This window comes from Panthera pardus, unplaced genomic scaffold (genome assembly GCF_024362965.1).
Source record: "Panthera pardus isolate Hobbes unplaced genomic scaffold, ASM2436296v1 HiC_scaffold_13, whole genome shotgun sequence".
NCBI classification, from domain to species: domain Eukaryota; kingdom Metazoa; phylum Chordata; class Mammalia; order Carnivora; family Felidae; genus Panthera; species Panthera pardus.
In genome coordinates, this window is record NW_026526688.1 from 44753621 (window position 1) to 44780546 (window position 26926).

Below are 26926 nucleotides of genomic sequence, written 5' to 3' on the forward strand. Positions count from 1 at the left end.
GCCTGAAAGTGCCTGCATGCAGGCACACAGTAGGCACTCAAAAAATAGCCCTTCTGGGGTGCCTGGGTGGCTCAGTCAGTTAAGAGTCTGACTTCAGCACAGGTTATGATCTCGCTGTCCGTGGGTTCGAGCCCTGCATTGGGCTCTGTGCTGACAGCTCAGAGCCTGGAGCTTGCTTCAGATTCTGTGTGTGTCTCTCTCTGCCCTTCCCCTGCTCATGCTGTCTCTCTCTCTCTCAAAAATAAACATTAAAAATATTAAAAAAAAATAGCCCCTGCATAAATGACAAAATGTACCAACCTTCTTTCACTCGCTACTTTTCACCCCCCACCCCCACCTCCCTAATTCTCAGCAACCCACCGAACATCTGAATGACTTCTTTGCTCTAGTTACCTTCACCTGATTCGCCTTAACACCCGTCACTGCCTTATTCTAATACCTCCATCCAACATCCTAGTTGTCTATGGCTCAGAATCTAAATAATGCAGACCTCCCTTCCGTCCAGTGTGGTACGAAGAGCATGGGCTGTGGACCTGGACAGACAGAAGCTGGAACCCCAATTCTGCCATGCATCCACCATGGACATAAATAAAATGGGGATAAGAACATCCACCTTCTAAGTTATTGGGGCCAGAAATAAGATTGTAGTAAAGCTCCAGACATACAAAAGGCAATCAATGGCTTTTTACCCCAATAACCTAATCTTATGCTATCTAAATTTAGCTCGTGCTACCCAACACACCTGAGCCCCATAGTCTTCCTATACACACCATATGTATCTATTCCAGACACCACCCCCGCAGCCTACCTATCCATCATACTCCGACTGCTCCTGCCCGGCTCTCATTCCACCTTCTTGCACTTCATCATGCCTCCTTGGATTTTTTCCTCACGTGGTGATCTTGAAATTCTTTTGTATTGCTTGGAAGGTCTAGCACCATGCTGAGTATAGATAAGGGGCTTAGCAAAGGCTTGCTAAGTCAGAATGCAGTTGGATTTTAGCTGGAAAAGACCACATGTAGGTCTATTAATTAATGAACCCTGCCCCTCCTGAAATACCATGGGATTCCTTGGTTGGCTATGTGTCTTTGGGCCGCTCCTTGCGTCATTTCCACAGTGAATGTCTCACAAAAGGATGCTAGTAGAAAGACAGCCTCCATCAGGACCTCATCTAGCTTCTTGGGAATTGGAGGGATGCCCACAGCTGTGCCAACAGCAGCACGGAGGCTGGAAAAATCACTGGCAGTCGAGGTCCCTACTCCGCTCGTGTTCCCTGGGAACATTCCCCGAGGTTCCGGTTTTAGCCTTCTCACTGTTTATTCTGTGCAACTCCTGACCCAGCATTCCCTTCTGACCACTCTTCTGGGTCACCCAGACCAGAAACCTCCAGGACACGTCTTTCCGCCTTCCACCGCACCAAGTGCCTTCAAGCCTCCTTTCCCAGTATATGCTGTCTCCACTGCCCCTGACCTGGCCTCTTCATTTGTGTATGGAAAACCCAACAGCTGTGACACTCCTCCAGCTAAACTGCTCTTGGCCCCTGTACCTCAGGCCATTCATGACCCAGTGAAGGCCCTTCCTAGGATCAAGTCCTACCCTCCTCCTCTCTGAAGACTTCTCAGATTCCCTTAACTCATGGCATCTGCATAACCACCACACTGGACAAACATAGAAGTATCGTTTTATGATGTTTCTAGGTGTACTTTTCCTATTCGTAGCAACTCTCGTCTCCAGACTGGGTCGATACCTTGGAAACATATACCACAGCTTGAAACACTTCTTTGTATTCCCTGCTTCACAGCATGTGGTGTCTGTCCTAACAGTTGTCACTGGGGTCCCAACTGCCAGAAACAGTGCTGTTGGTGATGTCAGTGGGTGGGCAGGCCAAACTCTGATGGTTTCCTAGGGTATCTCTACAAAGGCTTTACGACTCACTACACTGGGATGTTCAGTTGGGCCTGGGGAGCCTTATCTCCCTAAGATTTTAACTTCCTCGAGGGCAGGGACTGTCCTAGATCTTGGCCACTCCATAGCACCCAGCTAAAATGATGTTCAAGAAACACCTTTGTTTCCTGAAGGATGCTTTTGTTCAGTGGGAAAGGCGTACAACTTATGATTTCCTTATTGTCAGAGAAGCCTCTTTTTCACACTTTCTTGGACCGTAAGATGTAGGACCAAGGGGACTAGATCTACCATGTAGACTTGTGGGCAACACCTCAGGTTGGATGTCAGGAGGGGAGAGTAAGATGCTTTTACTAGAAAGCTAAGGGATGGGGAAGGCTGACTGGTCTCCATGCTGAACCTAGTTAGAGCTTCCGTTGTTGTCTTTGCTCTGATGACTTCTCCAGTCTCACTTTCCATCTATAAGAAAAGGGTATCCTGTATGCCTGGAGCCAACATGCCGCTATGGCTGGGCCCTTCCACACACCCTCACCAGGCACACCGATTCCAGCTGCCTTCACAGTCCTTGTGGGGGGAGGGGACTCCCAACTTGGCTATAGAAAAGGTCAGGCAAAGGACTTGACCACTAAGGCCTGCTGCTCCCAAATGGTAGATTGACAAGTGTTATGAGTCCAGAACTGTAAGGTCCAAGTCAACCACTGCCTCTTGCCAAAGGCCACCCATGCCCAGCATATCCTATAATGAGAAACACCTGCTGCTTCTCCACAAGACCTCTGCCTGGCATTTAAGGCCCTGAGAAATCTGGCCCTTTTATGGCCATTTATACAAGCCGTCCCCACCCACACAAATTACCTGCTCTGGCTAAAGCGGGCAACTTGATGTCACGTCCTCGTATGTCCTGGTTCCCCAAGATCACTTGACCCTGGCAATTCTGGGCCCCTGCCTCTCCCCAGCCCACTCCTTCTCAGGACCCAGCTGTAGCATCACCTCCATGAAGCATTTACTTGAACGGACCACTCCCTGATAACCAATCCTATACAGTCTCTTTTATACTCCCTTTCCCTAGGGACGAATTTTGTGTGTCAGTGAAATCCTCAAAACAGAGCACCTGTCTCATGTGTGTGCCCTCCCATGACAGCTCACATGAAGGGATCATTGGACAAATATGAGGGTTGCATGCCTGTATCAGCCAAGGTTCAGGTTCTTCCCCTTTGACTCTTGCAGGGAACGGGCGACAGAATGAAGGTGACCGGGTCACTTGACAGGCTTGGGGGACAAAGCCCAGAAAAGAAATCACACCCAGCACTGAACAACAAGAGATGGAGAGCAGCACAGCTCAAAGCCAGTGCCATCCGTCATTTACTGGTATGTGATTTTAACTTCTCTGAGCTGTACAATGAGGAGAACACTTAGCCTACTTACCTTACAGGTTCAGTGTGAGAAGCAATGGGAAAAGTATAGGAAAGTGCTTAGAGGCACCATGCAAACTGTAGTTGGGGTTAGTTATCCACATGGAGTTGAAAAGAGCTCAGACAGGGGCCAACTCTTGGCCCTAGGGCGAAGGTGGCTTTTATTTCCTCTCTTAGGGAAGGAGGGGAGGGCAGTTTTCCCACAACACCGACCTAAGGAAGGGGTGGGTGTGCCCCCAGCGGATGGGGCTGGAAGAGCCGGACAATCATTCAGAAGGGCTCCTCCATGTCCAGTTCCTGGCCCTGGGCTGCAGGGTGTGCTCCTGAGAGTCACTCCCCTTAGGGTGCATGAATGGAGGCACATGGAGGTATCTGCTGGTGTTCACGAAGAGGAAGGGGGAGCAGGTGCCCTGAGTAAGGGAGCAGAGGGCCGGGATGGCCGGCCCCAAGCTCAACGCCTGCCCAGGATTAGAACTTGCAAAAGATCTGGCTGGTGTTACTCTTCCCAAGAAGGGCCAGAGGGGCCCAGAGGCATCACTCAATCCAATGGCTGGTCCTTTAAATGTCCATCTCAAACTGTGACTCTTCACCTGGGGAGAGAAGGGACAGATGGCCAGGTAAGCAATGGGTGAATGGTAGGGCTCACATTTTAGAAGCCAGTGAGATGGTTTATTATTTTTCATTTTGTTGTTCCTACAAGACTAGGAGAATGGAGGGAGGGCAGAACTCCACTAGGAATTCCTAGAAACAGGCCTGAAGTTTCCCTGTCCAGCTGTGCTCTCTTCCCTAGTCCCAAAGGAAGAAGGGAGACCAGGTATCCCCACAGAAGAAGTGGCAGTCCCGAATTTCATACAATTTTTATTGTTTTTTAAAAATATTTTATTTTGGGGGCACCTGGGTGGCTCAGTCAGTTGAGCGTCCGACTGTGGCTCAGGTCATGATCTCATGGTTCGCAAATTCGAGTTCCACATAGGACTCTCCGTTGTCAGTGCAGAGCCCGCTTTAGATCCTCTGTCCCTCTCTCTTTCTGCCCTTCCCCGACTTATGCACTCACATTCTCTCTCTCAAAAATATTTAAAAAACATAAAGTAAAAATTGTATTTTTTGGAGACAGCATGCATGTGAAAACGGGGGAGGGGCAGAGGGCAAGGGGGAGAGAGAATCTTAGGCAGGGCCCCAGGCCCAGTGCAGAACCTGACTTGGGGCTTGATCTCACAACCGTGAGATCATTACTTGAGCCAAAATCAAGAGTTGGACGCTTAACCCAACTGAGCCACCCAGCCACCACTGATTTTTATTTTTTAAAATGTATTATTTGTTTTTGAGAGAGAAAGCATGAGCAGGGGAGGGGCAGAAAAAGAGGGAGTCAGAGGATCCAAAGTGGGCTCTACACTGAGAACAGAGAGCCCGATACAGGGCTCAAACTCACAAACCCACGAGATCATGACCCAAGCTGAAGTCAGACACTTAACCAATTGAGCCAATTTTTATTGTTTTTAATAAAAGTGAATGGTTACTTGGATTTGACATAAATACAACCTCACAGGCACCTGGGTAGCTCAGTTCGTTAAGCGTCTGACTCTTGATCTCAGCTCAGGTCACGATCTCACAGTTCATGAGTTCGAGCCCCGTGTCAGGCTCTGCACGGACAGTGCAGAGACTGCTTGGAATTCTCTCTCCTCTCTCTGCCCTTTCTCCAGTCGTGCTCTTTCTCTCTCTCTCTCTCTCAAAATATACAAATAAACTTAAAAAAAAATTAAAACAAAAACACAACCTCACAGAAAAATATTCCTTAAACATAAAACTTTTTTGAGCAACTGTGTCAGCTGTGGTTTAGAAAATGGTAATACAACCTACTAGGCATATGTCCAATTGCCTGCAGAATAGCCTGACTCTGCAGTAAAGGAGTTATTTTGGTAGTTCAGCTACTCACTGCCCTCACCCTAACTCTTTCCACAAAAATCTCCAAGAAACTCATGCTGCAGGAAGTTGTTTTCTGAAATGGAGCTGCCTCATTCATGATCTCCTGGGTAAGGCTGTTCTCTGGTTCTATATACTGAGATGCCGGCTCTGGCCCCCACGGGGAAACTGGCCACTTCTTCTGGTTATATTTACACAAATATATGGTCCAAGGCTAGGAGCTTTGGCTAATAGCCTGTTCAGCAAAATGAAAAACTATGTCCATCCCTACCACCCCCGTCACAATGGAACTCTTAGGCCATTATTGTGGGTTAAGGGTTGTCAGCCTGGGGCACCTCTGGGCCACCATTGCATTTGCTATGGGGATCACTGCTCCAGAAACTGGGAGGGGTTAGGGATAGCCTTCAGGCAGTGCTGGCTCAGCAATGTCAGGTGTGACCACCTTCATCCTCAACTTCCGGTTTTTGGTTTGAGGCAAAAGTGAGTGGCTGGGAAGCACCACCTTACTGACCACATGAATCTATCCATCTTTCTCTGCATCCTCTAATGAAAGGCAGGGAGCCACACTGCCTGGTGCCGTCCTTCATTCGGCTCTGTGTGTGCCCAGCTCTGCCTCCCTCCCGCTCTTGTCCAAGTCTGAAAGGAAAGGCAAGGCAAGGGTTGCCTGTCATGGCTGTGGGGTTCGCTGGGTAACTATGAATCACATCCTGCAGGCCCTGGGTACATGGGCTCTGCTGCTGTCAGCAGGGCCAGCCCAGCCTGAGGTCCCAGTTGTTTCCTGTCTGGGCTTGGTGCACTGCCTTCCGGGGGAAGGGTCAGAGGGTTCCAATCTGACTCAGGTCATCTGCAAGTGCTTACACTGTGTTCTCCCACAATGGGAGCACTCAGACGTTCTGGCTAGCTAGTCATGATACCACAAAGAGTGCATTCACACGGCCCTCTACCAGGGTGGCTGCTCTGATTACTTAGGGGGAAGGTGGGGAGAGATACCAGGAAGGACCTAGCTGCCCAGTGTCAAACCTGCAGAAATAACCGCTTGCACGGTTTCTACATGTCTTCATCAAGAATCCACTAGTGGACCAATACCCTGACAGAAGCCATCCTGGATGCCTTTCTGATCCTGCAGACATGTGATTTCCTAGAGGGCAAGTACACCGTATCTTTGAGAAGTCCTCTCCTGCACATGCACATTGTGGGTGTGGCCCACATGAGGCAGACAAGCAGAAATGCTTTAATACAATGATACAAAGGGTTATACTTATTTACGAAAGCTGCTGTGTGGAGTCCCCCTCATTTCAAACAAGCTCTCCACTAATTAGACTACCTGATGGGGCCAAGTCACCTCTCCTGGAGTTCTTGGGCCCCTTGCACGTGGAAAGTTGGCACTGGTGACAATACTGTCCCCCAACGCCACCTCTGCACTCTAAGCTGCTCCACAGAGGGTGGGGCAGCCACCATCAATCCCCCCCGTGAAATTTCCTCTCTGAAGGGGATCCACGGGTTGCATATGTTCCCTTCCCGAGGGAGAGCCTGGCCAAGCCCGGCCACTCACCACCTGCCGGCTTCTCTTCTGGGCTGTTGCGCAGGTGGTTCTGTCTCGTGTCTGTGGGGGGCTCATCACTGGTAGGGCTGGTGACCCCAGGAATGGTGGGCAGGTCTCGTGGAGGTGTTTTGGTCACAGGCGAGTTCCGACATTCCATCAGGAACTTCCGGTCATAGATGATCCTGGTACCTGGGAGGAGGCAGGGACATTGGAAAAGCCATCTCAAACCTCCTGCCTGTGCATTTTCCACATCTTTGAGGCATGGCTGCAGCAGAGGCAGCAAGTTTTTCTGCAAAAGCCAGATCAAGGAGGAGTGAGACTGGGGCACCTGGTTGGGTCAGTTGGTAGAGCATGAGACTCTTGATCTTAGGATCATGAGTTTGAGCCCCACCTTTGGGGTAGAGTTTACTTTAAAAAAAAAAAAAAAAGAAAAGAAAAGAAACAAAAAGGGAAGGCACCTGGGTGGCTCAGTCAGTCGAGTGTCCGACTTCGGCTCAGGTCATGATCTCACGGTTCTTGAGTTCGAGCCCCGTGTCAGGCTTTCTGCCGTCAGCACAGAGCCCTCTTTAGATCCTCTGTCTCCCTCTCTCTCTGCCCCTCCCCCGCTAGCACTCTCTCTCAAAAATAAACATTTGGAAAGAAAAAAGGAAAAGAGGAGTGATGCAGATTCAGGTGTCTGGCTGCAGCCCTACTCTGCTGCCTCAGAACCACCAACGCCATCATGTGGGGCACATTGATGGAAGAGGGGCCTGGCAAGGCCACCATGCCATGCTTCCTCCCCTCGGATCAGCACATCCAGGGCTCTCTCCTTAAAGCCCATGTGGGGCTTGAATACCTAACCAGTGCTTAGTGTTATTACTCAGGGGGCTTGAACCCACGAACTGTGAGATCATGACCGGGGCCAAAGTCGGATGCCCAACCGACTGAGCCACCCAGGTGCCCCAGGGATATCCAGAACCTTTAACTCCATTTTACAGATGAGCCAACAGAAAATTAAGTGACTCCCCCAGACTAGTAAAAATGAGAACACTTCCCTTCCTGGGCTTTGTGGACAGGAGTGCCACATGGGCTCCACCTTTCCCACCAAAGGCTCTCCTGCTATGCGTGTCCCCTTGTGACACCTGCTTTGACATGTCATTGCACCTCAGGGCTCGCACATGGTCTGTGTTCTACCCACTCCCTCTTCCCTTCCCTCTGAGGGAGTTGGTCCTTCACCCACACCCTGGACCCATCCCATCCCGCCATCCTCTGAGGATGGCTGCCTGAGTGATACCTTAAAAAGGAGAATTTTCTAAAGTCCAGGACCCGGGATTCTGGTGGGAGAATCAGCTGATTTCATCAAAGAACAGTGACTAATGAGAGGTGATTCATGTTGGGTTCTTATTTAATCAGGATTACCTCTAAAGCACCAATGTGGTACTAGTAACTTATCTTAAACACCTTGCTCACGCTCCTGATTCTTCCTTTTCAACAAAGAGCAGGTCTCAGGCTCAAAGCCTTCAGCAGGCAGTGGAATCCAGATAGAATTTAAAACTCTCTTGGTGTCATATTTCTTTTTATAGTTACCTTCTATTTATGGTAAGTGGATCAGGTTTTCCATATATGGTCGTGATATCAAGTTTCCTTTCAATACATAACAGGATATAATTTAATATAGTAGTATGTATGTTATAAATAATGCATGTAATTAAATAAAGTAACAAAAACTAAGTTAAAAAGGTACAAGATATAAGGAGAAATACTTAATATAGAATGCAAGCTGCAACTGTAATGCAAACCGCAGAGGGAATAAGTGCCCGGAGTTTAGAAGCTATGATCTTTTAAAATATTTTTTAAAATATTTATTTATTTATTCTGGGTGAGAGAGACTGCAAGCAGGGGAGGGGCAGGGAGAGAAGGAGAGCAAGAATCCCGAGCAGGCTCGGCACTGTCAGCACAGGACTCAATGTGGGGCTCGAATTCATGAAGCGTGAGATCATGACCTGAACCGAGGTCGGGAGTTGGATGCTTCACCAACTGAGCCGCCCAGGTGTTCCTGATTTTTTTTTTTTTTAACAAGCTTTAATTCCTTTTACTTTTCTTGTATAAAACCATGTGGTGACCATAGCTGGAGCCTGGGTCTTCTGCACAGACACTCTGGTGTGGGTCTTTATAAGATGGCCAGTAAATTCCTGATAGGGAGACTTGGTGAACACCATCTTTTTCCAGAGGCCAGGGGTGAGACAGCTGTAGACCTTGGAAATGGCATCAAAAGTAGCCACGGTGAAGTTGCCCAGGGTGGCAGTGCAGCCCATGGGGGCAGGGATGAGGCGCACCAGCACAGCCACAGCACCCGGTCACCTTGCATGGGACAATATAAGGCTTGCTGATCTTGTCTCCCCCCCACTCAGCAGCCTTGCTGCACCAGGATGATGGAAAGCTTGGCAAGGATGATGGCCCCTTGGACGGCAGTGGCTACCTCCTTGGAGCACTTAACATCCACACCAGCGTGTCAATTGTAATCTCTGATGGCAACAAATGCCTTGAACCTGGTCCACTGGCAGCACGGGTCTGCTTTTACACGGCATAATCTTCAAAACCTCATCTTTGGGGGATGCCCCCAAGAAAAGTCAATGATTTCAGATTCCTTGATGAGCAGGGAGAAGAGACAGATCTCCAGGAACTTGATCTTCATGTCCTTGACTAGGCGGCCCAGCTTGGTGATACAGACCCACTCCTTGTCCTTGGCCTTGCCTCCTGGAGCTCCACGGCCCCAACCTGGCCACAGATGCCACTGCCCAAGACTCTGTGGAAGCCTTCTTGGCCTCCCATTTCCGCAGCACCAAGGTCATCCGCCATTTGGTATTTTCCTGAAGAAGCAGCTAGAAGCTATGGTTTAGACTTCAGGAATGCCCCTCCTTATCAATAGCCCTCAAGTATTTCCCTCACTTAAAGGCTATGACAGTGTGCTGTCCCAACAGCAGGGACTCCCGTCTCAGATGTTGAGCACTGGCTCTCTGTGAGTGGCATCCTAGAGAGGAATTCATTCGCATCTCTGGGCTCTGAGTAGGCTTGCGTGGGGTCGGGGTCCTTCTGCTAAGGGCTAGGATGCTAAAGAGCAGAAAAATGGTCAGAGACACCAAAACGTGCACTTGGCCTACTCATGCAGGATGTCCTAGTCTGACTCTGGCCCTAAGTTACCCAGGCCTTGCTCTCCTTGGCTGAGAGGCAATGATGCTGAAGTTGAGTCTTGTTCATCATCACTATGTGGGCTAAAGTTCACAGTTCACATTTCTTTTTTTTTTTTTTTTTAAGTTTGAGAGAGAGAGAGAGAATGAGAGAGGGAGTGCAAGCAAGGGAGGGGCAGAGAGAGAGAGGGGCAGAGAGAGAGAGAGAGAGAATTCCAAGCAGGCTCCGTGCTGACAGTGTAAAGCAAAGAACACAGAACCCAGGCTGCATTTTAGGCTCAGCCACTGGCCAGTAGTGTGACCCTGTGCACACAGACCTCTGTTCCTCCCCCGTTTGAACCTCAGTTTCCTCGTCTGTAACATGAAGGGCTGTGAGCCCAGTGGGCTACAAATGGAGAACAACAGTGCCTTCTCCTTGAGGGTAAATGCCTTGGCTTCAGAGAGGGACCACTCTTCTCTGTTTCTTAATCTTCAAGGCTCGGCAAGAGTCTCCCCTGTCCTGGCCTCCCTCCAGCTTTGCTTCTTTGTTGGTTTGTTTACCACAGAATAGGGAACTGACCCCATCTGAGTGGAACCTAAGAGCTGGAGATCCAAGGGTCTCAAAAAACAAAAGAGGGGGGTCAGCACTCCTGGAGAAGCTCTTTAAAGGCCACTAGCCCCCAGAAATTTTTCTGTAATTGTGGAATAATACAAATAACATACAATTCACCATCTTAAACATTCCTAAGTATACAGTTCAGCAGTGTTCAGTACCTTCACGGTGTTCTGCAACCAATCTCCAAGATGCTTTTCATCTTGCGAAACTGAAACTCTACACCCATGAAATAGCAACTCCCATTTCCCTCCCCGCTAAGCCTTGGAAAGCACCGTTTTATTTTCTGTATCTATGAATTGGGCTGCTCCAGGTACCTCGTATAAGTGGAATTATACAGTATTTGTCTTTCTGTGACTGGCTTATTTCATTTCGCATGATGTCCTCTAGGTTCATCTACATTGTTGGCCATGTCTCAGAATTTCCTTCCTTTTTAAGGCTGAATGATATTCCATTGTGTGGATATGCCACATTTTGTTTATTCACCCTCCATCTTTTGGCTAGTGTGAATAATACTGCTGTAAACCTGGGTGTGTAACTATCTCTTCGAGAGCCTGCTTTCAGTTCTTTGGGGGTCTATACCGGGCGATTTTTAAGTCATTAATTATACTTAAAGGAGAAAAAGAAAGAACTTCTGTGCCCCTTGCCCTCCACCTAGGTAGGGCACTTGTTTAAAAATAGGAATCCTCATTTGTGCTAATAAAATCCAGAAACCAAATGCCAGCAGAGGTGGTTCCCAAGATGCCCACTGTGGGAGTATTTCAGCTGGGGAGGGAGGCCACGTGGGGGGCAGGAACAGTGGTGTTCAGAAAGTCAGCTGGCAAGGTGTCAAGCCTAGGAGGGGACCACTAACCCCCACTGACTCATCTGGGGTCAGTGAGGAATGTGAGCTGGAGATCAATGTAGTGGAAATGTTTCCTGTGGAAGCAGTTTTAGCTTTTTAACCCTTTTTTCCCCCTGTCCCTTCATGGGATCCACCAATACATGGCAACAGTGATCTTCTGGAAACTCCCTATGTCTCCCACAGATGAGGCAAACAGCAAAACACACAGTCTCATATCGTCAAAAATAGGTACCCTTGGCTGAAACGCAGTCTCCAGGAGCTGGGGACTTGGCCTGCATACAGGAACAGGCAATGGAAACCGGCGGGGGGCGGGGGGGATGCCAAGGTCCCTACAAAGCGCTGAGCAGCAGGCAGCTCCTTGGGTGTTGGTCAGGTGTGGTCTTCTGGGGTATGTGGGTATCACACCCGTGGTCTCCACATAATCCTTTTCAGCCGAGGGCCTACCTTTTCTCTCTATATTAGGGAACATGATCCAACTCCATTAAGCTTCTACAAACAAGATCATGAAGAGCTTTTGAGGATCCAGGCGGCTCTAAGATGGCAAAGCCAAGACACTTTTTTCCCTGATGCTTCTCTCAAAAGTCTCATAAACACCGAGAAATAAAACAAGAAACAGAAGCCCATACTCAAGTTGGCAGCAAGTGGGGCTCAAACTGTTACCCCAAATCACAATACATGGAGACAGAAAGTGAATGGAGGAATAGTTCTAACAGAGAGGATGAGGGTGGCATCTAAATGCAGGGAGGTTCCTGGGTTCGAGCCCCGCACCAGGCTCTGTGCTAACAAACAGCTCGGAGCCTGGAGCCTGCTTCCGATTCTGTATCTCACTCTCTCTCCCCCTCCCCTGCTCATGCTCTACCTCTCTCTGTCTCTCAAAAGTGAATAAATGTTAAAAAAAAAATTTTAATGCAGGGAGGTAGGGGTGGACATTACACCAGGAAGCGGGGTTCTGAAGAACCCCAGGAAGGTTCAGGAATTAGAGTCAACATGGAAAATGGGAATGGGGAGAGTTCCCCTATGTCCCTCACCCCAGGAGGGAGGGGAGACAGAGAAATTAAGTTTAGGTTGACCTCCTGAATGGTGAGCCTCACACCCCCCTCCCTGCTCTGCTTTAGAATAAACAGCAAAAATAAAGAGCAATAGAAGTTGATTTTGGGGGGTGTCTGGGTGGTTCAGTCAGTTAAGCATCTGACTCTTGACTTCAGCTTAGGTCATGATCTCTGGTTCACAGAGTTCAAGCCCATGTCGGGCTCTGTGCTGAGAGTGAGGAGCCTGCTTGGGATTCTGTCTCCCTCTCTCTCTGCCCCTCCCCTGCTTGCTCTTGTGGGCGCTCTCTCTCTCAAAATAGATAAAAATAAACGTAAAAAAAAATGCAGAATATTAAAAAAAAAAAAAAGAAGTTGATTTTGGGAAGGGGATTCCCAATGAAAAATACCAGCTAGCCACCAGATTGAACCCACCAGCCTCCAGACCTCACAAAGGGCTTCCAGTCAGCTCTGGAGTGCCTAACTCTTAAATATAACCAGCCAGATGTCTCCATACATTTCTGAGAAAAGCTTACATCTAAGGAGAGATCCAAACAAACCAACAGAAGGAAACAGTTAAGGTACTTTACTGTTTGTTTGTTTGTTCAAGCTTAAGAGAGAAAAAGAGAGAGCAGACATGGGGGAGGGGCAGAGAGCGAGGGACAGGTTCCGAAGCAGGTTCCGCACTATTAGCAGAGGCTGATGTGGGGCTACAATTCATGTAAGATCACGATGTGACCCAAAGTCAGGCGCTTAACCAACTGAGCCACCCAGGCGCCCCAGACTTTACTGTTTTTTAAACTTTTCAACTTTTTAAAGACCTTTTTTTTAAGAATATATATATTTTTAATTTATTTGAGACAGAGACAGAGATACAGAGAGAGTGAGTGGGAGATAGGGATAGAGGGAGAGAATTTTTTTTTTTAAAGTTTATTTACTTTTGAGAGAGAGACACAGAGACAGAGCGCAAGCGGGGAAGGGGCAGAGAGAGGGAGACGCAGAATCTGAAGCAGGCTCCAAGCCCTGAGCTGTCAGCACAGAGCCCGATGTGGGGCTCGAATCCTTGAACTGCTAGGTCATGACCTGAGCCGAAGTTCAGACACTTAGCCAACATAGCCACCCAGGCACCCTAACTTTTTAAAGACTTTAAAGAACAGAAAGACAAAAATAACAGGCAAAAAGAGACCAAATTAGAAATCCAGCATCAGATAACAAGAAGTTAAGAAAGAGAGAAAAGACAAACTGCTAAGAGGAATTTACCTAAAAAGACAAAAAGGGAAGAAAAATTTCCCGAATTGAAAGAGATCAGTCTTGAAATGCCCCTTGAGTATCCTGTGTAATGAATTAAAAACACCAACTTAACATTCACTGTAGAATTTCACAACACTGAGGATAAAAAGATCCTAAAATCTTCCAGAAAGGATGAGAAAACAGCAGGTGCACGCGAGGATTGGGAATAAAAATGGCATAAATGTTTTCAATGGCAAGGCTGGAAACCTGAAGATGGTGGGTCAATGCCTTCACAATCTCCAGGGAGAATTCATTTTGGCCTCATTTTATACCCAGCCAAATACCAACCAAGTAAAAGTATAATAGAAACATTTTCAGAAAGCTACAGGATGAATATTGTAACAAAATTAGAATAAGATGAAGGGCTTCAGGAGATCTCATGTCAGCAGCTACTAGAGCCGTTCTAGAGCCACCAAACCCTGTCAGTTCAGGACAGAAGGAAAGAATGTACTGATAAATCCACAAGTCGAATTTGTGTGTAAAACTGTATTTTGTTTAGTATTTTAGAGGTACTGGAGGGTGTGGGAGACTTACCTGAATGAAAACCAAACACATTAAAAAAAAAATGTTTATTGGGGCGCCTGGGTGGCTCAGTTGGTTAAGCGGCCAACTTCGGCCCAGGTCATGATCTCGCGGTCCGTGAGTTCGAGCCCCGCATCGGGCTCTGTGCTGACGGCTCGGAGCCTGGAGCCTGTTTCAGATTCTGTGTCTCCCTCTCTCTGACTCTCCCCTGTTCATGCTCTGTCTCTCACTGTCTCAAAAATAAATAAAACGTTAAAAAAAACTTTAAAAAAAATTTAAAAAAATGTTTATTTATTTTGAAAGACAGAGAGTGAGTGGGGGAGGGGCAGAGACAGAGGGAGACAATCCCAAGTGGGCTCTACACTGTCAGCGCAGAGCCCGAGGTGGGACTGGAACCCATGAACTGTGAGAGCATGACCAGAGCCGAAATCAAGAGTCAAATGCTCCACTGACTGAGCCACCCAGGCATCCTTTAACTAAGCACATTTTTAAAAAATTGTTTTATTTGGAAAAAGTGCTTCTTATAAAGGGCAGCTGTAAAATACAGACACTCCTGCAACAATTACTTGTTTTCTCTTAAAGTAAAAGAATGGGTGGGACCCAAGGAATCACAGCAGTGGATGGACAATTGAGGAGCATCTCCAAGTTACTTCAGGAACTAGAGCAACAAAGCTCAAAGCTAAAATTTCCAATAAAATTCTTCTAACAACTTAACTTTAGCTTATCCCATGGATTACCACCCCTCCCCCCCCTTGAGCGGAAAAGCGTGACTTATTCCTGCAAACCAATTACTCTGCTGCAAGAAACACCTCAGAATGTGAGTTTTGCATCACATCTGTCTACCTGCAAAGCTCAGGGATGGAATATTCACAAAAACAAACGCAAAATCCCAACAACGAACCTCACACAAGGACAAAGGTTTGTCCAAAAGCTCCTGGGCTGGAAAGGCTAGCAGACCACAAAACACTAAATACAACTGTGTATCCGAGCCCCGGGTTGTGTCAATGTATGGGGCAACCAGATAGTTTAAACCTCTGTGGCTAAGCTAAGTCCATTTCTCTATTTCAATAGACAGACAGGGCTAGCACTGGTCTATGCTACCGAGATACTGCTTTGTCCTTTACAATCTATTTGCCCCCCTAGGCTGAAACCACCAAACCAAGGTTTTCCACTAAGGCTAAGAACACTGCATCTATACAGGGACGAGAAGCTCATCACAGGCTCACAGTCCCACATACCAAGTCTAGCAGCCCCAGGGAGTCCACTTCCAGCTCTGCATTTATTTTATTGCACTGGACCTTTTCTGTGTGTTTCTACATTTTCACAATTTGCCGATCATGCTAAACACAGCAAAAACCTCAACGCACTTGCACCTGTTTCTGGCTACCCAGTAATATTATGAGACACCAGAACCACAGAACAAGTGCACAGGTGTGGGTTAGAGCGTAGGAAACAGATATGAAGCACAGATGTGCAGATTTCACCAGAAGCCTCAAATAGCCACCTTGTAAGTCTGTAACAGGTTACTTGCCACAGTCCAGGTCCTTCACCCATCACGCCTATTCTTAGACCCCAAAGTAGGGCCAACACTGTTACTTTTGAACCTGGGGTCCTCAAAGTGAGTGTAAGCACGTTTTTTAAACGTAATCTCTATACCCAATGTGGAGCTCAAACTCACACCCGAGATCAAAAGTCCTATGCTCTACGAACAGAGCCAGCCAGGCCCCTGAAAACGAATTACATTTTAAAATGAAGCAATTATTAACTCTATTTTTCTAAGTTGTACAATAATTAACTACCTGGCTCATCAAGGGCCATAGTAATAAAAATAATGTGTATTTTTTTTTTAATTTGTGATATAATTAAATTAGGGAATAGGAAGAGATGAGAGGGGTACCTGGGTGGCTCAGTCGGTTAAGCCTCCGACTTCGACTCAGGTCACAATCTTACAGCTTGTGAGTTCAAGCCCCATGTCGGGCTCTGAGCTGACAGTTCAGAGCCTGGAACCTGCTTCGGATTCTGTGTCTCCCGCTCTCTCTGCCCCTCCCCCAGGTCGCACTCTCCCTCTCTCTCTCTCAAAAGTAAACATTAAAAAAAAAGAGATGAGGGTGTACAAACAATAAGTCCTCAACTATCAATAAAAGTCAAGAAAAAGTCAGAAATATGGAAGTAAATCCCCAAAGAAAGGGCTGAAAAATGTTAGTTGCATCTAAAGAGTGAGATGGGGGGGGGGGGGGGCCTGGGTGGCCCAGTTGGTTAAGCGTCCGACTTCAGCTCCGGTCACGGTCTCACGGTTCGTGGGTTTGAGCGCTGCATCGGGCTCTGTGCTGACAGCTTAGAGCCTAGAGCCTGCTTCGGATTCTGTGTCTCCTTCTCTCTCTGTCCATCCCCCACTCATGCTTTGTCTCACTCTGTTTCTCAAAAATAAATAAATGTAAAAAAAAAATTTTTTTTAAAGAGATGGGGGTGGAGAGAGGTACGGGGTTACTGTTTTGTTGGGAGGCTTTCAGTAATTTTGAGATTTAACTACTTACCTACATAAACAATTTACAAATAATGTTCACATACTTGTATTACAGAAAAAAATCAAGTACATGCAAAAGAAGATAGAATTATATAATTATACACACACATATATATGTATATAAAACTTTGATTTATTTTTTAAATTAAAGGACAGGTTAAATTATGGATCAGACCTATAATTCGGTGCTGTGTGGTTACTATTTGGAACAAGTGCACATTGTCTGCAACATATTGTGTGGAAGAGTCACAGAACTGTATGTATTTTGTGTCTGGTCACTTCTGGGGGTGAGATAAGGATAAAGGCACAACGAACATCTTTTACGCTGAGCATATTTTGTTTTTTAATACAAAACTCTAACACATAGGGCATTAAGCAAACAAATAAATAAGGATATAGGGTCAGAATGTCTTTTCTAGTAAGTCAAGTGAAAATGGCCTTGACTGGAACTAGGTAGACTCCCCCCACTCCCCACAAAAAGCCTAGGGGGCTCTCTGCTGGGCAGGGTAAGTGGAGTGGTGAGCCCGTCCCTCCAGCACCTCTCTGGGCTGTGTGCTAGGCCCTGTCCATGCTAGACTGTAACTCCCCGGACATGTATCCAAGGATAGGGACCAATCCAGGGACAAGTGTTAACCTCCATGGACAAGTGTTAACCCTCACCTACACATTTATCAATCTTTGCTTGATCCTGCATCCCCAAACAGGTGTGTTGGTCTCATGTATTTGAACCCCTTTGTACCAGCACCATGCCAAGTGCTAGGCATGTAAAGAACAATTTCCTGATCTCACTCGGAATTTAGTTGGAAAGATCTGTAAACAAACAACTATAGTCAAGTGGGTAAAGTCTGAGAGCAGAGGCATATGTGGGGATCAGAGACAGGGGAGAGATCTACCCTGTGTGTGCCAGTGTGGACAGAGACAGCAAGCCCTCCAAAAGTCAGAGGCATCCAGAGAAATCAGTGTCACCCCAATTCTGCACTCTCCCAAAGTGGAATGGGTCTATGGACTGAGGGTGGTCTAGACTGGAGAAACTGGAGGTACAGAGCAGGGGTATCCAGAACTTGCCTCCCAGCAGGGTAGGAAAAGGACAGAGGCAGACCCCCGCCCCCCATGCTTCAAACCATTTGTGTAGCTGGGATCCTGCTGGGTGCTGGGGTAGCAGTCAGGTTTGGTTCTGAACTACTTGTAGAGAAGAACTGAGTCTATTTTCTAAGTGAAAGCCTTTTTATTCATTTATTTTTAATGTTTGTTTACTTTTGAGAGAGAGAAGAAGGGCAGAGAGAAAAGGAGACACAGCATCTGAAGCAGGCTTGAACCCACGGACCTTGAGCTCATGACCTGAGCCGAAGTCATACGCTTAACCAACTGAGCCACCCAGGCGCCCCAAAGTGAAAGCCTTTTAAACACGTCACCACATAAACACATGTGGGGAAGATGTTAAGTCCAGCGGGCTGCAAGAGTTACCTGCCCTGTAGAGAGAGGGTGTGGGTACAACACGCCAGGATGAATACGAGCTCCTCTCCCCATACAGTCTAGTGGTTAGAAACCCAGCTCTCCCATTTGCTAACTCTACTGACCCTGGGCAAGTTATTACTCAATCTCTCTGTGCCTCCATTTCTTCTTCTGTAGAATGGGGACGATGATGATGGTGCCTACGTCATAGGGTTATGGTGTGGAATACAACAGCAAACAAATCCTAGCTATTATGACTGGCACAGCTTCAGATGACATGATTTAGGGACCAATTATATGGTCAGAGCTGGGACGAATCAGAGGGGAGGTAAGCAACCCTGGAAAAAGAGACTGGGGGTGAAAGGGGTAGGGTAAGGGCACCCTCTATCCTATTTTTGGCCCACGGAAACACGCTTCAAGAACCAACATGCGCTTCGGCACGTTTAGTAACCAGTGTCATTTGGGACTTTGAAAACTTCAGATGTGCGCCAAATCCAAGAATGGTATTTTTTCTCAAGACATGCTTTGTGGTGACAGCAGTTTCTTTGAATGTACAAAGCAATGCAGACATTCCCCTCGGGTCTGTTTTCCTCACTTGTAAACAAGGGCAGTGTACTAGGCTCATTCAAACTATTTTTAAAGTACCAACCATGTGCCAGGCTTTGTAGGTAATCTTTAGGGTCTGTTCCAGGTCTGATACACTACCATTATTTTTAGGAGCTCCTGGTTGGCAGGTGCTCAGTGCGGTGCAAACAGCACGGGGCTTGGAGGCACAAGTTCTGGGCTCAAACCTGGGTGTGCCGTGTAACAGCCCCTCAACTCTCAAGGGCCGCTGAATTCTGCAGCTCTAAGAGGACGGTACTAACAAAATCCACACCTCACAGGAGTAGTGTGGAGATTAAATCACTGCTCATAGCCTGACAGGCCAGGTCTTAGTGCCCCATCCCCCACTCCCCACAAGGGAGATACAGTATCCTCAACTGGCAGACAGGAAGCTGAGGCTCAGAAAGGCTGTCCCCTCCATGGCGATCCAGGGGGCAGACCTAACCTGTACTGCCTCCAGTCCTAAACACCAACTTCTGTTTAAAACTAGCAAGGCAGACCAGGCTACCGTGCCTTAGCCAGCACGGGCAACTGGGAACATTCCAGGGGTCTCCAGACTGCTACCTATTCTTCTGAGTGTTTGGCCAGAACAGGATGTTCCCTGAGAGAGAGGCTGGCCTTGATCTCTTCTCCATTTTCCCACAGTAGCCACACTCAGCTTCAAAATGGGGCTGGCAGGGATTTCTGTAAATTGAGCCTTGCTTGTTCCTCACTTTCCCCTGTGCCTCTCCTGATGGAAACATTCTTCCCCTGGGCGGGGGGGGGGGGGGGACGTGAGGCCGAGCCAGAGTACAAGAACAGAATTCCTAGAACTGCTGTTCCCATTCCAGGGAAAGGGAGAGTGTTTCACAACATGCTTGGGGAAGGCTCAAATGCCTACGTTCGTTCGGATGCAAGCCAGCAGCCTGTGAACAAAATACTCCGGATAATTTTACATTCAGCTCTCGCCAGCGGCTCTGTGTCAACCTGGAGGCCAACACATGGGGTCTACCGGGTGGGTGGGGGGGGGGGCTCCCAACCGCCCACCACACACCAGGCAGGAGCTCGATGCGTCAGGGTGGCTTTCCTTGCTGAGCAGTCTGTTTAGCAAGCAGAGCCACCTTGTCAAGGAGAAAATCTTGGGGAGACAATCAGGGTGTGCTTGGTCTGAGATTTTTCTTCATCTCTGGCCCTACCAGCTCTGCAAAGAGAACCAAAGTCTGGAAGTTTCTTAGGGGCCGGGAATCTCATGAAGATCCTCAAATACCAAATGAGGGCAATCAGTGAGTAACAAAGGGCCCTCTCACTAGTCCCTCCCTTTGAGGCCCTGACATGTGAGGAAGAGTCTGTTTTATTTGAAAATTAAGCAGGAGAGGGGTGCCTGGGTAGCTCAGTTGGTTGAGAGTCTGACTTCAGCTCAGGTCATGCTCTTGTGGTTTGTAAGTTCAAGCCCCGCATCGGTCTCTGTTGCTGACAGCTCAGAGCCTGGAGCCTGCTTTGGATTCTGTGTCTCCTTCTCTCTCTGCCCCTCCCCTGCTTACAGTCTGTCTGTCTCTGTCTCAAAAATAAACATCAAAATAAAAATTTTGTTTTTGAAAATTAAGTGGGAGGGACAAAGTTTTTACAGAAATGTGCAGAACAAAATAGCTGGAATAATTATTCTAAGGGCTGGCCAAGCTCCTTCCCCTTCCCTCACCCCCCTCACACCCACCCCAACCAAACATTTCAAAATGCACCCAGGCCAAGCAGGTTAAGCCTCCATCTGAAATGCCTCCCTTTACACAGCAAGAAAAGCTGTGGTTGGAAAGAGGAGGGGCTCTGTTTTTTGTGTGAATTGCCCCCCAACCCCTCGCATCCAAATTCATATGCTGAAGTCCCAACTCCCAGCCTCAATGTAGCTGAATTTGGAGATAAAGTTTTTAAAGAGGTCATTAAGTTAAAATGAGGCTGTTAGGGTAGGGCCTTGATCCAATATACTGGTGTCCTTATAAGAGAGAGAGGGAGATACCACACACACCACATAGAGTGGCAGCAAAGAGGACGGTCATCTGTAACCATCAAGAAGGGCTTCAGGAGAAACCAACCCTTCTGGCACTTTGACTTGGACTTCCAGCCACCAGAATTGTGAGAAAATAAATTTTTGTTGTTTAAGCCACGCAGTCTGTGCTATTTTGTTATGGCCGCTTGAGCAAATTAAGATAGGCCTGCCTTCCCCTTTTATTCCAAAGACCAGAAGAGAGAAGTTGATTTACACACACGCACTCTCTCTAAGGCAAAAGACCTGGTTAACCTCCGCATTGTATGTGTCACCAGGAAACCAAGGGGAGTTCTGAACCCACCTGCACCTGCACCTCCCGGGATTCTCACTCCTACGCATTTTTGGACCGCTGGCCTCAGAACTTGACTCCATCCTACTGCCAGCGCTCCAGAAAATCAAGGATGTTCAGATGGAAGTGCTGGGCAGGGTGGGCAAGCGTGGGCTCCTCTGAAGGGAGTTCCCAAAGCCTAGCTGCTTTGAGGAGGAAAGAGGAGGCAGGCTAGGTAGCAGTTAGCAAGGAGGGGCATGACACACAGTGGAAGGTATGGCCCAGTGGCCTGGCATCATGGCCACCCGCATAGTTTGCTCTGTGGAGCTGAACATAAGGCCTTGAAAACGGGGCATCGGATCGAGAACTCTGTGTTTTCAGGAAGGTGTCTTCAGTTCTTAACCCAAGAGTCAATTCACAGGCTTGCAGTTCTGGTCTGCTTCTAATACCTGGCCTTGGCCCTGAGCGGCCACACAGCAGGATGGGCAGTTAAGTTCCCTCGAAGGACCACTCTTTGAGGCTTGGCCCTTGTGGAAGACTGCCTGAAAACGTGGCCCCGTGACTCTTCCCATCCCTGTCCCTATAGGAGGCTCCTCTCATTCCAAGGCTGGTATCTCCCCTCTCCTGGAATCTGGGGTAGCCCTGTGGCTTGCTTTGACTAATAGAATACAGAGGAAAGAGAGAACTCCCAGCCTTCCAGGTGTCCCCAGCAATGCCCCAGATATGTGGGTACGCCCATCTTGGACCTTCTAGCCCCAGACAATCTAGCTTCTAACTGTATGCAGCCAGATGAGTGAGTTCAGGGAGATCATCAGAAAATGCCCAATCAGCCTAAAGAATTTACTGTTGCTGTTGTTGAAGTTACTAAGTGTCGTGATACTCAGGGCCTAGTATCTGAACTCTCTTAAACTTTCAGGGGCATGGGCACTGGATTGCAAGACACCTTGTGTTGCCCATGTCCTGGAGCATCCAAATGACCTGGGCAGATGTGACTTACTCCTGCCTAGCAGTGAGGTTGGGTGCAAACAAGTAAATAAGGAGCATCAATCCCAGTGTCTGAGACCCTGGCCCCAGTAGTGACACGTTCAGTATAAAGGCTACCTCCTTCTACTTTCTGTGCAATAGTTGGAAAAAGTAGTATTAGCAATACTGGGATAAGTGACAAAGTTCAGGGAAAGTTAGTCTTGCCCCTGGGACATTCCAAGGTAAGCAATTATGCCCTGCAACTGAAAGAGCAGAAAAGAAAAATTCAGATGTCTTCATTAAGCCAGCTCAGACCCAGGCCCAGTGGCAAAGGAACTAGGTTACCCTGAGAATACGGTCGTTCCAGGATTCTTTTCAACTCTTCACCTGCTAAACACCAGACTCAGCACTCAGTCACTGCAATACAAAGATGAGTAAGACTGCTCGGAAAGAACTTCCCATCTACCCAGGGAACAAACATGTAAACAAGCACATGTGATTCATTTGTCATGAATCATAACGGAGGAAGAACACTGGCGTGGCTCTAAGCCCAGAAAGCAACAGGTTTTTTTGTTTGTGTGAACACGTAAAACGTAGGCGTGAAAATGAACACTCCTGGTTCAAAACTTGCGCCCTGGGAAGCAATCCTTTTTTCGGTCCCGCTGCCCCTTCCCCGCTCTTTTGCAAGGATATCAAATAAAGACCCACACAAGAGGGGCACCTGGGTGGCTGTGGGTTAAGCGTCAGACTTGGACTCAGGTCATGATCTCACAGTTCATGGGTTCAAGCTCCGCATAGGACTCTGTGCTCCAGATTTTTCTGCCCCTCCCCCGCTTGCACTCTCTCTCAAAAATAAATAAATAAACTTTAAAGACCCACACCAGAAAAGGCCTCACTGCGTGATGACAACAGTAGACAAGGTACCACCCTGCCTGTCCTTTTACTAAATTTGGTAATGGAGGACTTTTTTGCTCTTTCAAAAAAAAAAAAAAAAATCAATATGTAAAAGATCAAACTCTTCTTTCAAATAAGGCCCTGCCATCCTTTGAGGATACTGGAAACAAAAGCAACAACAAAATGTGAAGGCAATTAAAATCTCACAGCTGTGTGTGCATTGCTAGAATGTAAGACTTAGCAGGCTGCTGACCTGGAGCAGGCAATTCTCACAATGAGAATCATACAAGTTCTACTGGTTATGAAGGGTGGGGGTATCTGCCTAATTGCCTCATTCTATGGCTACAACTTTGATGCTCCTAATTCTATTTCAGGTGTGTCTTCATCTTCCTAAGTAGCAAGCCAAGCCCTTGAGGTCAGATTGTTTTCCAGGTTCTGGATGTGGTCAATGCCTTAAACACATTGAGTCTGGTGGGCATCAGAGGGAGTCTGGGGTGCTCCACACCAGGGCTCCCCGTCAAAATCTTTAATGAGGGACATAGTGTGGAATGTTCTAAATGTCTTAATAGGAAGCTCAGCTCAATGGGAGAAGAGGGCCCATTACATTTCCCTCACTGCCTTAATGTCCAAGTTCTTTTAACCCATCTAGAATAATGAGACCCTAGTCTCATCAGAGTTACTGTCGACCCTGGGTAATTAGGAGACATAATTTCCCACTGTGTGACCGAGGCCTCCGGACACTGGCTATGCTCTAGCTTCAGTGCCCAGGCCACCTCCTCCTCTTCCCAGCACTGTCTGTCCTATAGCCAAAGACCTGGGAGCTGCTCCAAGGTAAGCTTTCTGGGCATAGACTTTGTTTGTCTATATCAGGGTGCCATTAACACCTGCAGCCCCACCTGCCTACCTCTGATTAACCTTACCCAGTTACAGGGTTTAGGTATGATTACCAGCCAAGCAACCCTAGTGGCTTTGGGGTCAAATAATCCAACATGAAATGGGGAACATGGAGGTTGATGGGAGAGGGGTGGAAGGTTTCTGACCATTCAAAGGTTCTGTGGGGCTATGGTGTCACTGGTGATTTTTAAGCCTCAAACATTCATATGCAACACTCCTTTCAACAAATTTCTCTGAAGTTCTCCAGACTTCTAATCAGATCAGTGGTTTAGCCTGTGAAAGGTTAATGACCATGGAAAGTAAATTGGAGCCTGAGGAATGAGATGGTTCAAATCAACCACAGCTCCTGGTCCTCTGGGGACAAACACTGCAGAGCCATTCCAAGCAAGAGTGACCTGTGGACACTCCAAGAGTGCCTGACACCTGCAAAGAAACTAGCATGGGCACCTGTGCAGACTCTCTCCAGAGCCTGGTTTGAGGGCTGATGCCAAACCCAACCTCAAAAGAAGTTTACTTGGAGAGCAGCAGCATTTTGCCAGACCCTGAGGTCTGCAAAGGTGAGGGAAGTCACATTCTACCCATTCCTGAGTACTCAGTGTAGTACTTAGATCAATCACTGGGCGCTGGTTAGAAGTGTAGAATCCCAGGCCCAATGGCAGAATCTACAGAATCAGCAGTCTGCACTTAAAATGAGGTCTCCGGGTGGAGTGCCTGGGTGGCTCAGTCGGTTAGGCGTCTGACTTCAGCTCAGGTCACGATCTCACAGTCCGTGGGTTCAAGCCCCACGTCGGGCTCTGTGCTGACAGCTCAGAGCCTGGAGCCTGCTTCGAATTCTGTGACTCCTCTCTGCCTCTCACGCTATGTCTCTCTCTCAAAAATAAACATTAAAATGAGGTCTCCAGGTAATTCACATGTATATTGAGGAATGAGAAAGAGCACTCAAGGCTAGAGCAAAAGGGTGCCAGAAATGACCTTTCCTTAGGTTAAGCTTCTTTGCCCTGGCAAAGAAGTAGGGTGAAGCGGGCTTTGGAGGAAGACTCCAAGCCTTGGCTAACTGAGGCAGACCAGACTGGCTGACTTTGGCAAAAACAAGGTGTGTTTTTCCAGGTTACAGCCTGTGCGTTATGCCTGTCCTGCTGGACACTCCAGGACAAGAAAGCTGGCTTTAGGCTCCTGGCACTGCTAGCTTCCCTCCAGTTGGCCTCAGAAACAGAGTTACACTCTGATCTCAGAGCCCCTTTCCCTCTCTCCCAACTAGAGACTTTCAAAGGCAGGGAGATATGCTGAGGTTTACCAAAAACAAACAAAAAACCCATTTCCCAGTCCAAGGTGAGAAGTAGATCAGAGTTCCCTGTAAACAGTGCCCTTGGCTGTGCCTTCCAATCTGACTTGTCCCCATCCAGCAATAAAGAGTGCAGAAAAGGGCACCTCTGAGCCTTCAGGGTTGCCTCAGTGCCCACTCTGAAAAGATCAGAGATGCACACCCTCACTTGAAGAACCCCAAAACTGTCAGGAAGGATCCTGGCGGACACAGTATGACACAGAGAAAGCAGACCAAATGGACTACAAAAGAACTATAGCATGGAAAGAGAATTTGAGTCAAGGGTGGACAGAAGGCTTACTGAGAACTTTTCCTTGGATCATTTTTAATAGAAGAGAGAGCATTTTCCCCTCTACACTTGGATAGTATTTCTCGTTCAATCTGAGAAAACGGTGTGACATCGGACAAGGGACATGTGTTTTCCAGTTTGGGGCCTCATGAAACAAGTACATCTGTGATTCCTAACAGTTCTAACGTTGTATGTTTTGGATCAAACGGCTCAAGACCTCGGATCTGGCTGTGCTTGCTGATGGCGGGACCGCAGCCTGAGAAAATAAGCATGTGATGTGGCCCGCGACGCTGCTGCTCCCCTGGCTCCACCTGCACCCGTGCCTCTCAACGGAGCGCCACTGTCTGCGAGTAGTTTTCGAGTAGTTTGGGTAGTTTGGGCAGGAGCGGTGGAGGAGGGCTTAGGGGAGGGGAGAAGAGCAAAGCGGGCTGAGGGCAGCGCGGGGATGGCAGGGAAGTGGTGAGCCACGAGGATTTCATCATGCAAACGTGCGGGCAGGTTTCATCAGCGCCTGTGCGCCGGGGCTCCCGGGCTGGGAGGAATGCCTGGCTCCCGGGGGCAGCCTAAGGCTGGCCCCAACCCGTGCCAGTTCAGTTTCCTCTTCCTTATACACTCAGGGAGGTCACAAGGCTCCCCCTCCCCCTGGACAGAAGAACGTGTTTTTCTGCACAGTCCTGCCCGCGGCCCCAGGTCCCTCTGCGTAGATCCCACATGCGTAAGTGGGCAACCTGCCACAGGTGCAGGTGAGGCGCTGCTGGAGGAGAGAGCCCTCGGCCCAAATCCTTCGTCAGAGGCGGAGGCCCAACGCAAAACTGGGGGCGCCTCGGGAAGGAAAAAGGGATTCTGCAAGAGTCGTTTACCCCAAAAAAAGAACGCCCATCCCATCCCCTAAAAACCCCAGGCCAGGCCTCTGCTTGCTCCCAGGCCACCCTGAGCCGGAGCTATTTTACCTCAGTACGCCCCACACCCACAAGAGGCAGCACACCTCAGCATGTGGTTGTTCTGGAAGTGTGCGTATCCGTCTGGGTAGGGGGACTCGGCTGTCTCTCCCAGGAGGAAACGAATTGGGGTAGTTTGCAGCCGGGGCTTCGGAGGACGCACTCAGAGGGCAGGCAATGGGAAGCGGCCATCCGCTCGTGACCCTCGCTGCGTCCGTGGTGCCCTTTTTTCCAGTCATCGCGCCCCTCTTCCCGGTCGCCCCGTCCAACTGGCCACTCCCGACCCCTCCCGCTCTGCCCACTCAGTCCTCCCGCGCGGCGAGCACCCGAAGCCCGCGCCTACCTCCCGGGGTGGTGCTGAAGAGGGTGCCGCCGGGAGTGGTGCTGTAGTCCCCGGGCGGCAGCTGCACGCCGTCGCCGAGGTCCACCCGGCGAGTGGCCGGGATGGCCCGGCTTGGGGTCTGGCTGCAGCTGCTGCTCCCGGACATGGTCTCCCGCTCGCAGTGCCTGCAGCCAGAGCGTGGCCCTCCGGCCGCTCTGGCCCGTCCC

General features: G+C 48.5%; 1 protein-coding gene and 1 pseudogene across 1 annotated transcript; both read right to left on the bottom strand.

The window, feature by feature from the left end:
* Nucleotides 1-3446: 3446 nt before the first annotated feature.
* EIF4EBP1 (eukaryotic translation initiation factor 4E binding protein 1) lies at nucleotides 3447-26926 on the bottom strand. The gene is made up of 3 exons (XM_019440787.2): nucleotides 26721-26926; nucleotides 6784-6963; nucleotides 3447-3901 (listed from the first exon to the last, which is right to left on the bottom strand). The coding sequence occupies exons 1-3, from the start codon at nucleotides 26863-26865 to the stop codon at nucleotides 3870-3872; spliced, it is 357 nt and encodes a 118-aa protein (XP_019296332.1). The 5' UTR covers nucleotides 26866-26926; the 3' UTR covers nucleotides 3447-3869.
* Nucleotides 6970-9598, bottom strand: LOC109262314 (40S ribosomal protein S2-like; annotated as a pseudogene).

Bases quoted from the DNA above. Each gene is read 5' to 3' on its own strand.
- EIF4EBP1 (XM_019440787.2), bottom strand. From the start codon at position 26,865: ATGTCCGGGAGCAGCAGCTGCAGCCAGACCCCAAGCCGGGCCATCCCG. The intron at 6,964-26,720 runs GTAGGCGCGGGC...GCCTCCTCCCAG, and splicing joins CTTCAGCACCACCCCGGGAG to GTACCAGGATCATCTATGAC. The intron at 3,902-6,783 runs GTGAGTGGCCGG...TTCTCTCCCCAG, and splicing joins AGAAGAGAAGCCGGCAGGTG to GTGAAGAGTCACAGTTTGAG.